The 21,144-nt window shown below is 41.2% G+C and overlaps 1 protein-coding gene across 1 annotated transcript in view; it reads left to right on the forward strand.

Moving 5' to 3' along the window:
• Positions 1 to 21,144, forward strand: part of FNBP1 (formin binding protein 1) — a gene marked incomplete at its 5' end in the record, with an annotated part of 94,585 nt that overhangs the window by 26,631 nt on the left and 46,810 nt on the right. The window contains 3 exons of the mRNA XM_080630541.1: positions 4,013 to 4,128; positions 8,103 to 8,159; positions 10,723 to 10,870. Of these exons, the coding sequence (XP_080486667.1) occupies positions 4,013 to 4,128; positions 8,103 to 8,159; positions 10,723 to 10,870 (321 nt within the window). The remainder of the gene's footprint in view (positions 1 to 4,012; positions 4,129 to 8,102; positions 8,160 to 10,722; positions 10,871 to 21,144) is intronic.

Here is a 21,144-nt window from a genome sequence, read left to right on the forward strand (position 1 = left end):
CAGCAACTCGTGGAGGTTCTCGAGCCATCTCCGAGCCACATGACTCTAGTGGCACACTTTACCTGCTAAACCTGTATCTGTCACTGGCAGGGATGGCATGCTTTGAGCTGAAACCATGTGCAACTCTCATTAGACTACTGGTTGTAGAGCCAAGTTCCTTCGGAGCCAAGACAGCTCACAAGCTGCATTCTTGCTTCTCTTTGGAAGTCAGGTGCTTCCCCAGCCACCAGCTTTTCCTGGCTTCAGAGGGACACTGATATCTTCATTGATCTCTATGTTTGAAAATCCTCATTGAGTTTTACTGCTTGAGAATAAGAAGTTTCTCATTAAGTTAATCAAAGTGTTAGCTAATTCTCTGATGACATTGCCCCCTTATGACGTCTTTTTAATTACGGTGAAAAGCTTTTTTTTAAGCTATAAAATGATTTGAGTTTTTAGTGAAAACTGAAATGAAGCTTAGTCCTGATGTTCAGGAACCTTTTGTGTGGAGGTTGTCTGTTATGGAGAAAGGTGAAAATATGAAGGATACTAAAATTAGCCCAGATATGCTGCAGAATAATTGAGGCTTTTTAACTGCTGAGATTCCATGTGATAATGCATTTCTGTAATGAACTGTGGAAATACTAAATCAATTTAAAGAAAAAGCTTCTCAGTATGAATTGCTTGAAGGCATGATATTAACTACTCTCAAATCTCCTTTTTAGAAGCTCTGGTTTTGCATTGATTGCATGTATCCCTGGACTTTGCGATTCAATGAATTAAAGGTTGTGTGTTAGGATCAAAGCGTTCTGTGTCCTGTCATCCCTCTGATTCATTAGCTTTGACACTGAGCCCTTGCCTACCTTCAGCTTGCTGAGCAGATCCATGAGACAAGGAACAGACGATCTGTGTTGGGTCCCTCTGGCTGCAGTGCCTTTCCTTTGGAAACTCATGCTCGGCAAGTGATGGTGTTCCAATTTTACTGACTTTTTTCATCCTTAAGGAGCAGAAAAGAGAAGAAATACTTGAGTACATGACCCCAGTGTAACCACAATGTTGTGGGGCATTGGCTGCTTAGTGAAATGGCCAAAAGCTGCTCCATTGTCAGAAAAAGATCTCTTTTCTCTTTAGCAAAGTGTGCAGAAAGCTGAATTTCACGTTGCCTTGCTGGTTGATAGTGGAGGTCAGTGCTTGTCATTTATATGGTTAAGGTTCCTCTGATTACAGCTTGAGGCAGGACAAGTGTCTCTGTTCACTTCATAAATAGAAAGTCAGCATCCTCACACTTTCGGTCTGCCTGGCAGCTACACCATTGTGCATTTGCCTTTGCACTGCCCATCATGGAGTTTTCTGTTGCCAAACTTGACACAGGGAGGCCACTGAAACACTCCAGCAGATCTATCTGTGGGATAACAGACCAAACCAAAGCAGCTACCTGGAGCCATTTTCAGGTTTTTATTCACACTCATATCTAAATGATGCTCTGAGAACTGAGTCAGCGTGATGGGGACAGTGTGGGGGGGAGGTTTTGACAAGCCACTGCTAAGATTGCCTTTCCAGAGTGAGCCTGCTCCATCTTTCTGTGCGGTCAGCAGTCTGAGTTATCTTGAAGTGTAGGATCTCCTTGGAAGACATCCTTTCCTATCGGGAAACCGTGACCTTTCCTCTTTGGATGGGGTTACAGCAGGACTCCAAGTTAGTTTCTTGCTACAGGTATAGTTTATCTGATGAAGGTGGTTTAATTTGCTTACAGTGATTAGGGATTGGATTTCCCTCCCTGAGATTTCCCTTCTCAAATGTGGGAGTGTGTGTGAACGCATGCAAACTTGTGAGTAATGGCCTGCCTTGTGGGGGACTGATTTTATATGCCTGGGCTTATATTAAATAATGTAAATGGTTGGAAGAGAAGAGTATGGGATAGCTGCAATACCTCTTTATCAGCAACCTTCATGAGGCCATGTTTGCACTGCTTTCTTGACGCCAGCACAATCTGAGAGAGGTAGAAGTGGTATGTTTGAAGGAGAGCAGAAGGTGCCTCTCTGCTGGCACAGAGAGCACACAGTGTTCTCTCCTGATCCGAGCCCTCCAGGAGAGGACAGGTCTGTGATTTTCCTTTTGTCATCTTTGTATTCTGTCTAGCTGTGAAATTGGCTGAAATAAGGAGTTACCTATACGTAAATATGTACTGGCTTAGTTCACATCTTCCCTTTCTGCAGAATACATGCATCCTCTTTTTGAGCCAGTGATGTTACATGGGTTTAAGGGTAATTTCTATTGCTGGAAATCAGGCTTTTGTGTAGTTTGAATATTTTTTTTCTCTAGTTACCCTTTTTCACTCTTTCTTAGTTCCTGGAGAAGTTCTTTACTATTTTTGGTAACTTTATACTATTGCCCTTCTGCTGTTCTGCCCCGAGTGCCTCTTTAATTGACTAAAACTGACATCATTTAAATTGAAGCCTGGTCTGGTTTGGCTGAATTGGTTTAAAGAGTACCTTATGCTAAACCAGAGTAAATACTCTGATACACAAACCCTGTGTCCTATTCCATGCGTATTACCGGCTGGTTTAACTTGCTTCTTGCCAGGCTTTTGTGAATTTCCTTCTCTAACACGGTTTCTATTTCTCCCCTTAACACACTTAAAGCAGTTTTGTTAGCAAGTAGCAGCTTCTGTGCACACAACTGTTCAGTGCTGGAAGAATCTCTCCTGATGCTGATGTAACTTACTGTCAGAGCCAGATATGCTACAGAGCACAAAGTGGTATTTGCTTAGAAGCAATATATTAATAAGCTAGGCTTTGTAGCAGTTTTCTGTTACTTTTCTGCTCTGTTCATCTAAGGAAGTGGATTTGCATGGCTTAGATAACATCCGATGATAGCTCTGCAGGCTGCAAGTCACAAGACCAAACCTTGGGCAGACAGAAAGAAGCATCACTTCTGTCAGGAGCTTATGGCGGCAAAGCATCTGCCCCAAATCTATTGGACAATGTTGTCAGCCCAACCTTTGTACTGCAGATGTACAAGCTTATTCTGTATTTTCCCTATGAACTATAACGGGAAAGGCTACCAGATAAGTCAGGCTGATATTAAAGACCTTGTTTATGCTGTGTTTCCGTCAGGATGAGTATTCCATGTATCACAGTTGAAAAACTATTTCTCAAGTGGTGTAGAAACACCAGCTTCTGAAATGACACGTGGGTTGGATGGTCATGGAATCTGAGTGCCACTGAAGTAACCAAATCTTAAAGAAGAAAGTAATTTTAGGTTAAATCTGCAGATTGGAATAAGCTGGCTTGGGTAATTAATTTGGATTTAGAGTTGCTTAATTTCTCTTGGCATTTGCAGATCCCAAACTGACTTGTGGAATGTTCTTGGTTGAAAAAGGTTTTATTGAAAACATGTGTGACCGTTTCTGAGGGCAACAATATTTGAAGAACAAAGCAGCATCTGTATTATAATGGCGGGAGACAAGCAAACTCGCTGTAAACATCACTAATGTCATTTTTGTGGCATCATTTGTTAGCATGTCTTCTGTTTTAGAACAAAACAGTCTATAAAAAGTCTGTAAAAAGATTGTTAACTGCTCTGAATAGTTTAAATGTATATCATGCACAGAGCTGGAGTCTAAAGCTATATTTTTTTTTTCAGGCAAAAATCAGAATTATTAGCTAGTAGAAGAAGGCAAATTCATGGGACTTCTGTTAGCTCCTCAGAGTAAAGCAAAATACTGGCAGGAGTCTTTATTCCTTATCCTTTGTTGATGTATGTCTTCTTATTAGAAGATAGTGTTCAGTCAAATTGCCAGGACTTCTGAAATGAAACTGATTCAGAAATGAGGAATGAAGAACGTTACTGGGTGGGTTTCATGTTAAAAGACAGGTTTCTGTTGATTAAAAACCTATGTTGCTACAGAAATGTCCGTCTGTGGTAATGGAAAATATTAATAACACTTTCTTTGGTGATCTGTGCTTCAGAAATTATTTTTAGTTATCTCTGTGTGCAACGAGACTAAACTATTTTGTTTGATTCATTGCAGGACCAGTTTGACAACTTAGAAAAACACACGCAATGGGGTATTGATGTGCTGGAAAAGTTCATCAAGTTTGTGAAAGAGAGAACAGAGATTGAACTCAGCTATGCAAAGCAGCTTAGGTAAGTCGAGATGTTAAGTTCTGGACTTGGAGTTGCATCTCTTCAGAGCCTGTAATCATCTGTAAGTTTACTGTTTCAGTGAGTGCAATTTGGTTTATAATAATGGCTTTTAGATATTAACCTTAATTTAGAGAATGGAAAGCTAAAGTTAACTTAAGATACTGTTTTGTTATCTCAGCTAAAAATCACATGCTTTGTAACAAGAAAGGTTATTTAGGTGACTGAGTAGCATACTAGGGTTTACTCGCAACTTCTGCATGATTAATGGCTCAGGCATTGAGGATAGCATTGTAATGTTTTCCATGAAATTAGGACTGCTGTGTGTAAATGCTGCAGGCTTTGAGAATTCAAAAGTATAATGATCATTTGTTGGAAGGCAACGCTTAGGGTTTCTTTTCATAAGACGGGCTTTTTTAATGCATGTTGGAGAAACTGCAGGTCAGAAAGTCAGTCTCAGCCCTTGGAAACTTATCCATGTAGTCAGCCAGGTTGCAGCCTGAGGTTTGAATTTTGGCACTTCTGTAATCTTGCCGCTGTTCTTGCAATGTGTTTCCTGAGCAGAGCAGAGAGCCTGTGAATTTATCTCAAGGAGCCAAATTATTGGAAATTCCTGCTGCATGCTTTCTAGGTGTCTGGTTTGGCCATCAGGTTGTAGGTAGAGGAGATTGTATGTGAACCAGATCCATGAAACACATTCGCTGAGGTCGGATCCAGTGTAAATGGGGAAGGGGTACTAAGAACTCTCCCACAAGGAGAGCTCTTACCCTGCTTTTCCCAGTAGGGTAGAAGAAATGAGAGGTAATCTGAGAGGTTAGAAGGGAGTACAACACACAGGCAGCACTGCTGCTGCCAGAGAGGCTGTGATTGCAATATTGTCGGAAGCCACTAGTGTCCACGATGATAAACTGGCTGTAGTGGAGCTATCTGAGGAGGAGAGTACAGGACTCATCTCTCCTAACCCCTCCAGTAAATCCATACCTTTTTTTTCCTAATGCCTTTTTAATTATGATAATACATATTAGAGCTCCTTCCATCTTGTCTGTATTTACAGAGATTGAGAGCTGAGGTTCTAGCTGATCTGCATATATCTAAACCACAGTGTCTGTAAGAAAAAACAAATCACCCAGAGTTTTTGATGCTTGTGTAAGAATGGATCTGAGATGCACAATAGCCTGTTATTTACAAGCAGCTCATAGTTGATAATGCCCTGCCTTTATGGTTATGTGCTTTCTCAGGGGAATACCACAAGGATTCCCCAGGGTTTCTGCTATAGACAGGCAGGAAATAGAAGATGACTTGTGCAGGAACAAATTGCTCACATCCTATGGAGATGAGATTGAATTACAGAGGCAAAATGAGCTGGAAGAAAGAGAATATGACTGGACTGGGAAGCCCCAGCAGAGTATCTGTGGGAGCAGGCCTGCTCAGGAAGAATCACACACTAGACTCAGTGAGTTTCTTAGGATTGACAAATCTCAGGTGTAAAGAGCATAGCTATGAAAATAAACACTCAAAACAATGTTTTTACCTGATAGTTGTACCTAGGCCTGTTTAGAAACTCTGAACTCCCAAGTTTTATTTCTTATTCAGTCCTAGACTTCCAAACTGAACTCAGTTGATTTGTTTTTCCTCTCTGCGTTTTTAATTCCCCACACATAGCTGCATTTGTTACCACCCAAGGTATGATTTGATGTCAAATACTTCGTCCCTCGAGAGCTCTTAAGCCCAGTGCTGTTTGGAGTCAACTAAGAAGCTAGAGGTATAAAAGAAAAGGACAAAAATGTAGACCTGTCAAATGTTGAGATAAAACAGTGCTGGACATTAAAAACAAAAATCATGCATCTGCTTTTGATAAGTGTCCTCAAGCCTGGTGCAAACCTTTCTTGTATGGCATCCGTTTGGTGTCAAAGGGCTGCAGCATATCACAGCATGTCATAACATGCAGACATACTATTATTGAAAAGGATAAGACTAAGTCCACAGGAATATCTTGTGTTATTCACAGTGTAAGTAAAGCTGCTGAACTTTATCTTCTTCTGTGAAACTTGCGTTTGGTGTCTGGGCTCCCTAACTAGCTGTTCTTCCTGTCTACATCTCCACCTGATCATCTGCTGAAGTTCAGTTGGCTTCCAATTAAAAATGTTTTGTTACTTCACTTTATAATTCCACAGATATATGCGTAATATTTACTTTTGAAAGTCTTGAGTTAGATCTATGTTATTACAGGATGCATCAAATTTATCTGATTACAGTGGAAGAAACTCCCAGGTATCCCATCCCTTACACATTGTGCCTGCACTATCATGTCTTGCTTGTACCATTTGCAATCAGCTCTGGTTGTGATGGATAGATAGCCTTGAGGAAGATGTGTTGGGGAAAAAAATGTGTAAGATATCAAGATAATCTGAGAATCGGGAACCTCTGATGGATGAGAAATGAGAGACAAAGAGCAAGATGTCAAAGAAATAATAATATAATTGCTTATATACAAAGGAATAAAGGGGGGAATTAAAGAACTCAAATACATAGACTTTATGTCTTATGTTTTGCGAAGTACTTGGAAAATAATAAAATGTGTCACCCAGATACCAATTCTTGTTGCTTTCAGGATATTTTTTTTCTGTGAAATCATACTGATTTCTTTTGCCCCATTTCTATACCTTTAAAAAGTCACAAGATGACAGTAGCTGTGTCTGTCAGAATTAATTGGGCAGCACGACAGTGCAGGGAGATGAACCTTTTGAGTGTGTGTGAAAATGCAGTATTAGTGTAGTCTTCTGTGCACTTTTTTTAGTAGCTTTTCCTTTCCTCTGGAAGCAGGTGTAATGAAGGAGGCATTCCCATGGCATATGAAGGCGGCGGTAAGACTTAATGTAATCATGCAGAACAGTTTGCAGAGTTCTTCCCATGCTGGTATTGTTTCGTTGAAGCTTCTGTGTGTAAAACTAGAGACAAGTCTGTTGTTTCAGAGGATGCTCTTTTCAGAGAAGGCAGGGAATGGAAAGGAGATGCTCATTTGGATCCCTTCCAGTAGGGATACTTAAATGTTGAGAAAGGCATGTTTGTGCAAATCTGCCAGAGTTCTGGCTACTGCTGTTTGGGCAGATGCTCCATAATTCCTTAAGGAGCACAAAAGGAACAAGAAATGGGAGATGAGGCCCTGCAGTTCTCCAGTTTAGGGAGTGGGTTACACCTCTGATAAAGCAGTTTCTTTGTAACTGGATGCATTCTGGGAGTCCTCCAAAGAGTTTGGTATAGACAGGGCAATGAAACTCTGTTGTCCTCTGGATGATTCCATCAATACCACTTGTATGTTGCTATTAATTGCTGAAGCAGCCTATAAATATAATGAGAGATGCAATCATCTGTGCTAATTGTGATAATCAAATTGCATGTTTCCCCCAGTATCAGTTGATAATCATAAAATGATCCGTCTTTCATCATCTCGTCTTTCCGCGGGTTTATGAAGGTTGTTCCTTTCCTTGGAAGCATCCTGTTAAAAATTGGCAGATTTGACTGGCCAGGAGTGTCATCTGCTGCTGCAAATCAGACTAAGGGGCTGTCTGACCTTCAGATATGGAGTAGCACCTTCTGCTGGGTAGAGTTTGTAAAGCATGTCTGTGTAGCTAAGGACCAGTGTTTTCTCTGGAAAAGGATCTCTCCTTTAGATCAGGTGAAGGAGACTTGTGCATCAGCAGAACCAGAACTCAGGTGTATCATTGTCATGACCTTAATTTAGGAACTTGGGTTCAGAATCTGCTGCTTTTTGCAGTTAGAGACTGAAGAAGCACTGTGTGGCCTGTTAAGTGCTACTGCAACACAAAGCCTAATTACAGTCATAGTTCTGAAAAGGTGTCTAATCATTGCCAATAAATACTGCAGCTCCGCAGCATGTGTGTGAATTCAAAGGTTACCCAGTTAAGTTAAAGGAGACATAAAATGTAATTTTTTTATGTATGTATTTTTAATTTTAGGAATCTTTCGAAGAAATATCAACCCAAAAAGAACTCCAAAGAGGAGGAGGAATACAGGTATGGTCATGATCCACTGCTGGGTGAGCATGTGTTGATGGAGGAAGGGGAAAAGTTTGGGTTACCAACTAGGATTTGACTTCTAAAGAAAAGACTTTAAAGTCAAGTATAAGAGTATAGAAATTGTAGATGCAGACTTATATGGCAGATACTAAGGAGTGGATTTTTAGCTTGGATTTGTTCTGTAAAAAAAAACTTCAAACTCAGTTTCCTCTGTAATGCTATGGCTTCTGGATGCCTGGTTTAGTTTCTTTTTGCTTTATATTTTTCTCTTTACCTTAATAACTTTGTCAGCCTGTGTGACCCTGGCTCTTTGAAGTGAATGACCAAACCCTTAACTACTTTCAGCAGGAACAGCAGCAGTTGTTAATTTTAGCATGAAACTTAAGAAGTCTGTATAAGTGTTACATTACTCAAATGAACTGACAATGCAGATCTGTAATTTACTAAAGGGATAATGTTATAACACCATGGAGAAACCAGTGGTTCTTGAGGAGTAAGATGAAGGAGGTGGTTTATACTTGCAGTATCCTGGGGTGGCTCGATGCAGGACTTGCTGCATTTGAAGGGTGCTGCATGGCCTCAGCTGTCTGCTGTTGATTCATGTATTCAGAGACTCTTTCCCTGGTGCCAGGGGACTGATGTGCTCACAGATAGCGACTGTGGCATCAAAGCACAGCTCCTTCACTGAGCAGCACTGCGGGCATGGGTACAGGGGGTGATAGACCCCATGTTGCCAAGAACATTCCCACCTTTGAGGAGGATAAAGATACACTTCAGAGAGCACTTTCCAGAGAATGAGCTTTCCAGCAAACTATGTCTGGTTATAAAGCAGAGCAGGAACTTCTTTCCTGAGAGCTCTCTGAAGTTCCTCAGTGTCAGTGCTTTGTAATGCATCAGCTCTGAATAAAGGCATTCCAAGTCCAAGCCTGCAGCCTTGTGTTGCAGGAGGCAGCTCTGCCTCTGGAAAGCCCAGCAGCAGACTCAAACCCTTGACCTTGACATTTGAAACATTGCAAATGACTTTGGATATGGATCCAACTGTATGATTATATTAATTGAGATTTTTGGGGTCAGCCCCCCAAGCTGCTGTATACAGCTCCTCTAGTAGCTCATATTAACAGAGATAACAGCCCTTTCGTTCTCCTTTTATTTTTAGTAACATTGTTTGGGAATGGATTATTTATGCCATTGTTTCCTGAGATACTGATGTTTACACAAGGAAGGTTATGTTCCCAGCACATCAGCTGTTTTGGTGTGTACCTGGGGTTAGGAATAAATCTACCCTTGAGTAGCTCTACCATAAATGGGTATTTTGAGCTTGCTACAACAATTTTTGAGACATCTTTCATTGCTGGAGAAGGATACTGGAGTTAAATGATTCATATGATGTGGCACAGAAGATCCTGTGTATCCTTTGCCCTTTTAAGTATCGTGTTTACCTCAATATCGCTTCCTCATGTCTCTAAGCAATGTCTGGGGTTTGTCACGTGACCTTTGGGTGCCTTGAACACTGCTTTGAGACAGCCCCTATAGAAATTATCAGTGCTCAAGCCTGTTGCCACTCTGTAGTTCTGTGGCTTTGATCTTTGTCTTTTGCAATGGGGATTTCTTTCAAGGCACCACAGCTTGCCTGTGAAAGCGTCTGCTTCTACTGGATTATAGTTTTAGTCTCCTTTCTCAGTTTCTCCTGGTTAGTTTTTTTTTATCCCTACTTGTACCACTCCCCTCTTTAAATCTCTCCCTCTTTGCTTTTCACCTTCAGGTGATGCTATCAGTGTAGACCACTACCATTTAATATTAATAGGGCTGGTTTTATTATGTACAAGTGCAGTGCTTCAGAGCTGCTGTTCTCCAGCTGACCAGCGCAGCCAGCTGAGGTATTTAAATGCGGCTCTGTTGGTGATGTGCTGAATATGCTAGTGACATAATCTGCTGTTTTGAAATTGTGTGCGCAGATGTTCGTTTCTTCCTCTTAACACATGCAACGTTGTATGGGAGATTATTTTATATGAAAAATAAACCTTGTGATGGAAGGAACTAAAAACATGGGTTGACACTGAACACCTGGTGAATAAACTCGGGATTTGAAAGCTTTATAAACTATAGCTGATTGAAGTCCAGTTTGCAGTATCAAAAGCCTTATTTTCTGCTCTATGCTAGCCAAAAATTTGGATGCTCAGCCAGGATTTTGTCAGGTAGGGTACAGTGATTACTGTGCACTGAATTGTAGGACTTGAAAGAGTATAAGTAGAGATGCTTGCTGAATAAGGATGAGAATAGTGAAGTTCCAGAGCTGTGCTGATGAAAAACCTGGCACTTTAAAACTGTGGTATTGTAAGAGCTAATGTCAAACTATCTAAATCAAGATAGATTTATCAGACAGCTGTCAGTGTGTGCCATAGGCTTGTGTTTGAGAACTTCCTTCTAGTGAATCGGTGCTAATTCATACTCAGTCTCACACAGCAATACAAACTGCTAAAAAAGGATTCAGCCTCCCTTTGCAGTGTGTCTTTCTGAAAAGAAAGGGACTAAAAGCCAAATGTATTTTTGTCCTCTGCAGGTACACATCAGCTAGAGCCTTCCTAGCCACTTTAAATGAAATGAATGACTATGCTGGACAGCATGAGGTCATCTCAGAGAACATGACCTCTCTTATCACTGGAGAGCTAACGCGCTATGTGCAGGAGCTGAAGCAAGAGAGGAAATCGGTAATGGATCGGTTTTTATTATTCATAATTCATTGCTATTTAAGACAGATAATTAGTGGTAGGGGAGTTCAATGTTAAGCAAAACGTATTTGTAGTTCATTAAACATGAGCTTTACTAATGAACCAAGCATTAAAAAAGTGGGTTACGTGCCCTGGCCATGTCACTGAAGCATTTGAATCAAACGTTATAAAATCAGACAGCAATGCCTTCAGGAGAATCCCTGCTAAATAAGGTCAGAGGCCCATCTGTGCTTAAGGCTCTGTTAGCCAAAAGCTTGCTTAGGGAAGAGTCCAGCAGCACTGTGTAAAGCCTGAAATAAACAGAGAAACTGCGACAGAGACGGATTGAACAAACTATTAGGAAGTTGGGTCACATTTTCCTGCTTCTCAGCCAGATCTAACTTAACAGAGCTTCCTAAGCAATGATTCTAATGAGAAATATGGGGTCTGTTGTGTTCTGTGATGGTGGGGAATCTGGTTTTCAACCTGTTATCCTTTGGGAAGAGTAGATTTAGGATCTTTGTGATAGTACTCTATTTTAGTTCACAGTTTAGGAACCTATGTGCCTGCTACAGTAAATGTCCAAAGCTGATTAATTTGCATGTCACCAGCTCTAAAAGACATACAGTTGAGATATGATTTTCTTTCCTTGCCTTGAACTTTTTTATCCCTGGGATGAGTGGGCATAAAATAATGATTCTAAGCATTAATGTTACAAATACTTGTAATGCAGGTATAAAATGACAAAGCAAAGTGCAATGAGGTGATGGAGCATCAGGGCACTGTATTTGATTTCCAGACGGTTGGTCCTTGTGGGAAGTGCAGAAGTACTCATGCTCAGGCCAGCAGAACTTAAGCTTTTATAAATAGTTCAGCTTGTTGAAGTGCTGTGCAGGACCAAAGTCCTGGAAGTTACAGTCTTTTCCTGAGTATGATATTAGGATGGTATATCTGTCATCAACAGGGTAATAGAATACGTAGACACACCTTTAATTTATAGAATGGTGTGTAATCTTTCTGGGACATAATTTGGCAGCAGCATAAAAGGATGCTTTACATATAGCTGTGATGGGAACGTTTTCTTAGTCACATCTATGACCTTTTACTCAGCATAGACTCTGTACAATAAGCAAAACAAAAAGAAACATTCTCCTTTGGCATTTTTCTGTCACTTGTAATATTTTTACCTAATTTTTCAATTACATGGGTTTATAAGGTGATTGAATTACCTGTTAGCAAGCCTGCTTTTGTTGTACTTCAAATGTCTATCTTGTGAAGAACATGAGTAGTAATGATTGCTTTTTGGTTTTGTTTGTACACTGTTGTAGTAAGTATGGCTCATAAGTAATGGGTGAATGACAGGAAAATTGCTTTAATATAGGTCGAACGATAACAACATGGGAACAGCAAAAACAAACCGGCAGTGTATTACCTGCTGTTGCTGATAATTCTCCGCCTTTAACAGAAAACGGTTGTCACTCATGGTTGGTTGTTTTGTTCTTGTAACATGAATAGAAGCTTTCTAAATTACAAACCCTTGTCTGATTCCTGTAGATTTCTCATTTATGAGCAAATGGTGTTGAAAAGGAAACTGTTTCCTCCTTCAGGCATTTTTCATACCCAGCCTCTCACTTCATACTGTAGAACACAAGCACGTCAGTCATGCTGGGATCCGCAGGAGGGGAAGGTGGTGGCTGTGTAAATATCACACAGGCTGATGTTTTGGCAAAACCTTTTATGATAGGAGTTGATGAATGGTTTGGTATTTCCAGCAATTTTACTGGCAGAGTTCTTGTGCTTGCTGCTTGATCTGTCATCAGCTGTTGTTGTGTTACAAGTTCACAGAATCATTTCGGTTGGAAAAGACCTTTAAGATTGAGTACAACCATTAACCTAGCACTACCAAGTTCACCAAATTGCTGTAAGCTGTAAGAAAAGATGATCGATTCTGGGGCTATGGTCACATAGGATATTGGGAGATCCACATTCTTGTATCTACAGTCTTGTATGATTTGAATGAAGTCATTCAGGTGTCCAGATACCTGTAAAATGGTACGAATTTCCAGTGATTTCAGTCTGACTAACCTAGATAATCACCCTTGCTCTTTCTGCTGTAATTTCCCGCCTGGAAGATGGAGATGATACACAGAGGTGTCATAAGTATAAATGAGTGAAAGATGAACTCAAGTACAGCAGAAAGTGCTCAGGCAAATACATCAGAATTAAAAGCTGTTTCCAAAGGAAACCCCTTTGATGTGCAACAGGAATTATGTATTTAATAGTCATGAGGGGTGAGGGTGATTTAAGCACGTGGGGGCTGATGCATGCCTGCATTACCCTGTTTTCATGCTCATTTAGCTCTGATTAAAGTGGAATTACACTGGCAGATTATTGGGGTTGCACAATAATAAATCACATTTCTTTGTTTTCCCTTGACAAGTACAAGCCTGTAGTGTGTAAGCAGCGCAGAACCTGATAGTTCGTGAAGCCTTGCAATGGTTTTATGCTAGATAAAATAACTTGGCATGCAGTTTTTATGTATGAAGCTAGGTGTATACCCTGCCTGCTTTTCACACACAGCCTGTGTGTGAGGAGAGCTCATGCTGTTTCAGTTCTTTAGAGCTGTTTAATGAAGTGAAACTCTTCCTAGTACCGCTTCTCTCTTCAGCTTCTGTGTGTGCTTGATCTTAGCGTGTCCCTGCTCTGATGTGAGCGATCCTCTTCTTCAGTCATGGTCTCGCTAGCTGCTTCAAAGCTGAAATTTCAGTTCTGTGCTACATGTGAAGGTCATGCCCATCCACCTTTCTTCTGAGGTTATTGAGGCCAAATGCATGTGACTGAATTCCCCTTCAGTACCCAAAGACCTCCATCACCAAGCCACTCAAATGAGTTGGGGATTGTGTGTCGGGGCGGTTCAGGGAAAGAACTTGCTTCTGTGGTCGTTCTTCATGCCCCCCAACTTCACCAAAACCTTGCTGTGGGGTGGCTGTGGAAGGTGTCAGGTTTGAGCTGGGGGCCCTGCAGCAGTACAAAATTGCGTCTTAATCTTGCTTCTCTGTGACAGAGGAAAAGGAGATGATCCCAGGCATGTCAAGAGAGGTGTTTGGGCTTTACTTCATGAGCATTAACAGGTAATACATTTGCAGTTTGGAAATGCACTGGCAAGTTGTTCTTCTCCCACCCATTGCAGCAGTTGATGGTTGTGGTGATAGCTCCTAAGCAGACCAGGTATTTCCCATAGGAGAGAAAGATAGCAGCATTTTGATTGCTCATCTGGGGGAATCTGCTGCTCCACATTGCTGCAGCTGCCGAGTTACTCAGCATGCTTTGTTCTATTAAAAAATCAATATTAAAATAACCTAGGCACTGGGGGGGTTAAAACCCTTTCTTTGGGTGGTACTTACATGAGCAAACACGGAGCCAGTGCTGTGCAAGCATTCAGAATTCCCTTTTTTGTCTTAAAGTCTCACAGGAGATAGCTTGGTTTAGGTATTCTCTCAATGCTGTAGTTTATCTGAATAGGAATTCTAGGATTAATTCCTGGGGCTATTCTGATTTAGATCTGTGGTCGCAAACTAAGTCTGACTCATGGTCTCCTCTGGCAGCAGCTGCTCTGTGTAGCTGTTGCTCATGTCAGCTTTGCTAAAAATGTCTTTGGGAGTCATGAACTATCCCTCTTATTACCAGCGCTGCTTTCACCTCTACCTACACCTCCCGTTGGGGATAGGCTGGCTCCATACAATCGAGCATGAAAGTCAAGTAGAAGCCAAGAGCTTTGCTGCAGACTTGACTGGTGCAGCACTGGGATTCTGTGGTTGGGAGAGAATTTACCTGATGTCAATACATTCCATTTTGTGTTGGGGTAGAAGGGGAACAGGGAATGAATGCATCCTTATGGGTCTGGTTCTTTACGGTGGAGTGTGTGCACCCTCCCTGTGTGTATTCATGCCGGGGAGTATGTGTCAGAGAACTTTCTGTTTCTTGTAGGCTCTCAGGTGTTGATGAAAAGTAAAAAAATGGAGGAATTCTGCCACATTCATTCATTCTGAATAGGGCCCTGTTCTGCAAACAGTCCTGTGGTTTCCAGCAGGATTGCTCACAGCATAATGCACTGTGCAGGCGTGGGACAGGATGGCAGAATACAACCCCATCAAGCGCACAATGGATTCTTCCCTGTTGCATTTTGTGCCTCAAGGTCTCGGAGTGTGTGGAGCACAGCTGTGCTTTGTGCTGCAGAGGTACAAAGAGATATTGCTGCCTTCCAGAAATGACGAACTAAAGGCAAAGCGGGAAGTAGGAAGAGGAAAAGAGACAAGGAAGGAAGTGATTTACCAAGCTTCAAGTTGAAACTGAGTTTTCCCCAGCTTTTGTTCTGTGAATAACCCACTTGTAGTTTACTACTTCCTGAATGGAGTTAGAAATACTTAGGTTAAAACTAAGTATAAGGGTATACAAATTAAACAAATAGTTACGTTGCCAGGTAGAAGCATTGCTATTTATGAAGAGCCATTTCTGAACAGAAAGAAAACTCCAGTGGGCATTTATGGAATATTTATCTATTTGATAAATAAGGCACAAGGATCCAACTCTATGTTTGTTCTTACAAGATATTTCACCTGTATTTCATTAAGTCAGATTGTACTCATAGAGTGTTAAGTAGCAGCTGTAAGAAGTGAAGGAATGCAGAAAACTGGTTAGGAAAGATCATAATAAATTCTGTGTATTCTTATTGAGTGTTTGTCGGTTTTCTCCAAACTGTGGTACAGATTTAATGAAACCATGTTAAATATTTGCACACATCGGCTAACTGTGCAGTGAAGGACTGTGCTGAGATGGAAAAAGCAAGTGCTTATTGCAGAAGCTTCCAAAAAAAAAAAAACATGTGGGAAACTAACACCAATATCCCATCCAGCTGAAAAGGTATAATATGAACTTTGAGTTTAGCAGGGTTAAAGGTGAGACCCCTGGGCATTAGTATCCTGCTGTTCCCAGTTTTGAATGGGTACATTGAACTATGAAATAAGAGTTCAAATAAATATATTGGCTTCTGTTTACTCCATGCAGGATTCTGATTGGAACCAGGATATGGTTGCTAACAAATGTAGTTACATTTTCTGCATATTAGCCTGAATATTGCACTGCAGAGCAACAGCCTGTGGGAGGGACGAGATGAGAGATGTATTTTATGGACAGTAACATTTCCTGCTCAGTGCATGACTGTGAAGTGCCTGAGGGTGAGAGGGGTTGAGCATACACATACACCATGTGTATTTTCCCTTTTGTGCTCTATCCAGCCAGCCACAGATGTTGACCTAAAATGAACAAGCAACAAGAAAGGTATGCTTGTAGAGCATTCCTTAAGTGTGTGTGAATGCTGTTTGTCCAGGGCCAGAGGTAAATGGTACGTGTGAGCATGTTCAGCTGTCAGTTAATAACATTCAATATTTTATACTTCTGGTGCCAGTTTTAATACTTATGTGTGAGTATATATTTACGTGAAGGCTATATGGAAACAGCTGAAAGGTTGCAGCAATTTAAAGAAACAAGAAATACTTCCTTGCCTGTTGGCCTGTACACTTTCTAGTTTTCTTACTGCTGCAAGAGTTGTACAGATATCATAGACCATTTGTATGGGGGGAAGAGACATCCTGTTGAGATGTCATCTCTTGGTTGTGGATCAGTGGAAGAGAAGCTTCGTTATGAGACTGGGAAGTAGAAGAGACAGAAACTTGAGTAGCATGAAATGACAAGTTACTACAAATCGTAGTGTCACAGTGTCTTCCAGGTTTGTGCTAACCGCTACTGCTCTGTTGTCACGTATTGTAGGAGGCATGAGCAGCTAGTTCTGGTTGTCTTGTGCAATGATGATCTTAAGGTCCTTTCCAACCCTAACTGTTCTATGATTCTATCATCTGGTCTTTGTCTGAAGCCTGAGAAACTTTGGTCTTAGTGGTCTGTAACTGGAATTTGTTTGGAATGCTCCGTTTCAGGAGACAGTTCAAGTCAAATGAACACCAACTGTGAACAACATTCATATAACCTGCTTCAGATTTGACCAAATCAATGGGTAGATGTGAACACTGAAGTTCTTATGGAAGGTTGCAAAGGAGAGCAGGGTTATCCCAAAATATGAAGTAGCACTGATGAACATGTGTGAAGACAGTCGTGTGTTTCATGTCAACGTTCACAGGACTCTTATGCTACTCTTACTACAAATGAGAGCGATAAGGCCTCAAGAATACATTGCTATTCTTGGAAACAAAGATTTCTTCTGAGGAGACTGTTTCCTGTCTTTGCAGCCAGGAAAAGAACAACATTTGACAAGGCTTTTTGCAAATGGAGCTGAGAAAATCAAGGAGGAAAAGAAGTAATGTTCTCTAATTTCCATCTCTGGTTTGCTTTATCGCTGGCCATTATTTTAGGAGTCACTTGTAACAAAAATGGAGATAGAGTTTGGATTGGAGGAGGAGGTAGTAGTTCCTGGGAGTGTGTTTATATTGACTATCAATGTGAGCTGAGAGTGACAGTTACAGAAGTCAAATTGTAACTGGTTTTTCACTGTGTTTTATGATCTAGTTTGAAAACAGAAACGAGAATGAAGCAGCCTTGTCATAGATCTCTTTTCTGAATGTTCTTAAATAGGATGTTGTCAAATGCAACATATGCTATGCATAAAAACTGTATTTTTCTGACTAGTTATAACATAAACAGACTGTAGATGTGTCTTAAGTTTAACCATGTAATCAATTGCTCTTTACTTACTTAAGAAAAACCAAGCCTGTCTTGTTTCAGCCTTTCTCAAACCGTTTCACATGGTCTGGTTTTGATTCAGCATTGAAGCAGCTCCGTTGTCATGCTGGTAGTCTACCTGCTTCAGGCAGTTCTTTCTTTTAAAACTGCCCAGGAATTCTTCAGCAGAACTGCTGTACTGTATTGTCCTTTAGGAGATGCTTTTAACTGCATCTTGCTTTTCTATTGCTCCTCTAAAAGGTTAGAAAGACAAGAGGCATCTTCTAACAAGCTTTTGTTTTCTGCTCCCAGAGCCGTGTGGCTGTGTGAGTTTTGCAGAACTATCCCACTGCTGCTTACTGTAATGGTGTTGGCAGTGACAGGCGCTGGATTGTAGGTACCCCACTCGCTGCTCCCAGTGTTTTGCTCAACATGGGTGAAATCAGAGCCTGACAAAAGTCAATGAGAGTTTTGTCTTTGATTGCACAGCAGCCAGGATTTCTTCCCAGCTGTTGCAAGCACAGCGTGGTAATGAGGGCAGCACACCCATTGGTATGGCTGGATTTAAAAGGGGAAAAACTCACATGTACAGTGGGTCTTTATGTGGATTTCCTGTTCTTCCTAAAACTTTTCTTCCTTTACTGTAGCTGAGTATTCCTTGAGTTTTTGAGAATGTAATGCCCAGAGGCTTCATAAAGCAACTTATCACTGTGCTGAAAATCCCTAACTTTTAACTTTCACAAGATGACTTAAAAACTACATTATTGGGTCTTACCATGTGAGCATAGAATGGATGGAGATAGCCAGTTAAAACATGGCCAGTTATAGATTGTTCAGAGCACCCTGTGATATGTGAACTGCACCGTGCTGTAACACTGGGATAAAAGCACAGTCGTGGTCCTGTAGCCAGGTTGCTTTGAGTTTGGGTGATGCTGCTGTGGTTTTTAGTAGGTCTAATGCTTGGATAAAATGTTTTTCAGGTAAATCTGAAAGTTGATATGGTGATTGCTAGCCAAAGACTCCGAAGTATAGATTAAAAGGTAATTTAGGGAGGTCGAGTAACGAACATGCATAAACCCAAACCTTTCACTTTACTGTGTTTTTAACATGTGCTTTGAATGGTGTGGATGTGGCTGAAAAGTGCAGAGGAAATCACAGCATGTGAACAGCCAACACCACTGCTGCAAGTGTCTTCCTGGCACACTTGAAGTGTGATTCACTGATTCAGTATCTTGCTCGTAATCTGAGGTTTTGAAATAGCCTGATCAGGGTGTATTAGGTTAAGCATTTGCTTGGGGCGGGGGATTGGAACGAACAATATTCTGTATTGTATCAACTGCTCTAAATTCATCACTGTGTGCTGCTGAAATGTATGTGACTAATAACGGTAGTTTTCCATATGATTTGCTAAATCCATTTGTCATCTTTCCATTGCTGAGTTATCAGGTGTCAAAAAACCAATTATTTAATTTAATTTTAAAACAGAACCTGCATCTTGGTGCTTTGTGAAGGAGGACCTGATCTTAGTTATTTTTTCCTTATTTTTTTGGAAGGGGAAGGAAAAAAGGCTGAAAGACATTTGCTGTTTAAGAAGATTGTAAAGGAAATGAGTTTGCGGAAGTTGAAGATAGTTACAGGGTCTGAGGAAACTGGAGGCTTCCTGTATGACTTTGAGCAGATCACTTAACCATGCTGTCTCTATTTTCTTACCCGTAAGATAGGTACTGAAGAAATACAGAGAGTTGGAACATCCAACTTAGTTGCTGTATATAAAAATGAATTTTTGGAAAGCAGAAATCCTGCTTTGAGGGCAAAAGGTTTACAAAAGCAGAAGTGCTCTCAGTATGTATTACATATGTTATCATGTGTAGCTTTATCTCATAACAAGGATAGATATGGGATAACACGATGCGAATGGGGGGTAATAAATTTAGAAACTGGTTGAACTAAAAAAAGACAATATTGCACTGAAACCTCCAAATTGGGATGCACCTGCGTTTATCAGACTGTCACTTGGCATCAGGTCCTCGCTTTCACTATTTAATAATCTTCAGTAATGTCCATTTCACATCCCAGTGCTCCATTTCTGTAAAAGATCTTTTCTTTTACAAAAAGAGAGGGGGAAAAAAAACAGGGAAATATGGCAAAATCTGATGAAGATGCAGCTGCACTGCTCATGCTTTCTGCTTCTCTCCTATGTACTTCCAGCAGCTTGTAGGGTTTATTTTTATTTTACAGGGAAGACAAATTTGGAAATAAGAGAGCATTATTGCAATTACATTATTAACTGCAAAGTGGTTTAAAAAGACGAGTTTGGGATAGTCCTGTTATCTGATATGCTTTTGATTCCAGGTTCATCTTTCATCCCATATTCAATTGTGCTCTGTTAAATTAACCTGACATGTTGTTTTCCTACGGTTTATGGGTCGCTGACAGTATTAGGTTCCATGCAGGCCAGCTGTTCCCAAGTGAAGTCCCTTCCTACACTCCAGCAAGATCAGAGCGTGTGAAAAAGGGAGCACACAAGCAAAGGCGGGAGGAGGCAGGAAATGCACTGTGAAGACAGCCAAGTCATTTTACTTGCAGCTTCACTGCTGAAAGACTTTCATGAATTCCATGCTCATTAGCAAAATGATGAAAAATGTAGTGTTAAATTACAGTTGGTTCTGGGGACTGGTTTTGTTGCTGCTTGGGACTGGTTTCCTAAACTCTAAGCAAGCCTGAAATGAGGAGTGTTTCAAAGCCCCCTGGCAAGGAAGATGCCGTCTGTCACATGCAGAGTTGAAAGGAAATAGGGAGCTACAAAATAACTGAAAGAGATTTGGAGCCTTTCCCCACCGCCCCAGCAGTTTTACAGTTCGATCTGTTTAAATTTAATGCTCTCATGTGGTGGCTGAGTTCTTGGAGAAGCCAAAAAGGGGCTGAGCTGCGCGAGTACCATCTGGATATATGGCAAAAGGTGTCTGCGCCCAGCCACAGCAGTGCCAGGCTGTGGGCTGCTGCATGCTCTCCCTCCTCAGTAGGTAGGAGCAGAGCCAGAGCTGAGCAGGGCACGTGCCTGGAATTAAAAACATCACTGCCATTGTGCCTCTCTTCTCTGCTTTGTGCAGAGGTAGACACTGTCCAGAAAGTTGAAGCTATAGAGTGCCCGTTTCTTCAATTGTATGTGAGCATCCGTCCCTAACAGCCAGCGTTTGGGACTACACGCAGTAGTATCCAGAGCACACTGGTGGTGGTTGTCTGTTCTTGCAGGCAAGTTGAAGGTGGGGGTGATTTTTAAGGCAATACAAGTCTGTTGGATGTGGCGTGACAGAGAACTGCAGGTTTGGGGCTTTTTGCTGATATGCCTCCTTGAGCCAGGAAGGCAGCTAGGAAATGTCACTGGGCGTTTGCTTCAGAAACCTGCCTCTGATAGGAAAATACCAGGGGAACTTTTCCTCTGATAGGAGAAATCTTCAGTGGAAGATGCAGGGAACTGAGTACCTGCCAGTTAAGAAGTGCTTGCAGGTACATTTCTCTGCTTTTGGCAGTTTGTGGCAGGCTGC

The sequence above is a fragment of the Psittacula echo genome (assembly GCF_963264785.1).
Source record: "Psittacula echo genome assembly, chromosome: 16".
Classification (NCBI taxonomy): Eukaryota; Metazoa; Chordata; class Aves; order Psittaciformes; family Psittacidae; genus Psittacula; species Psittacula echo.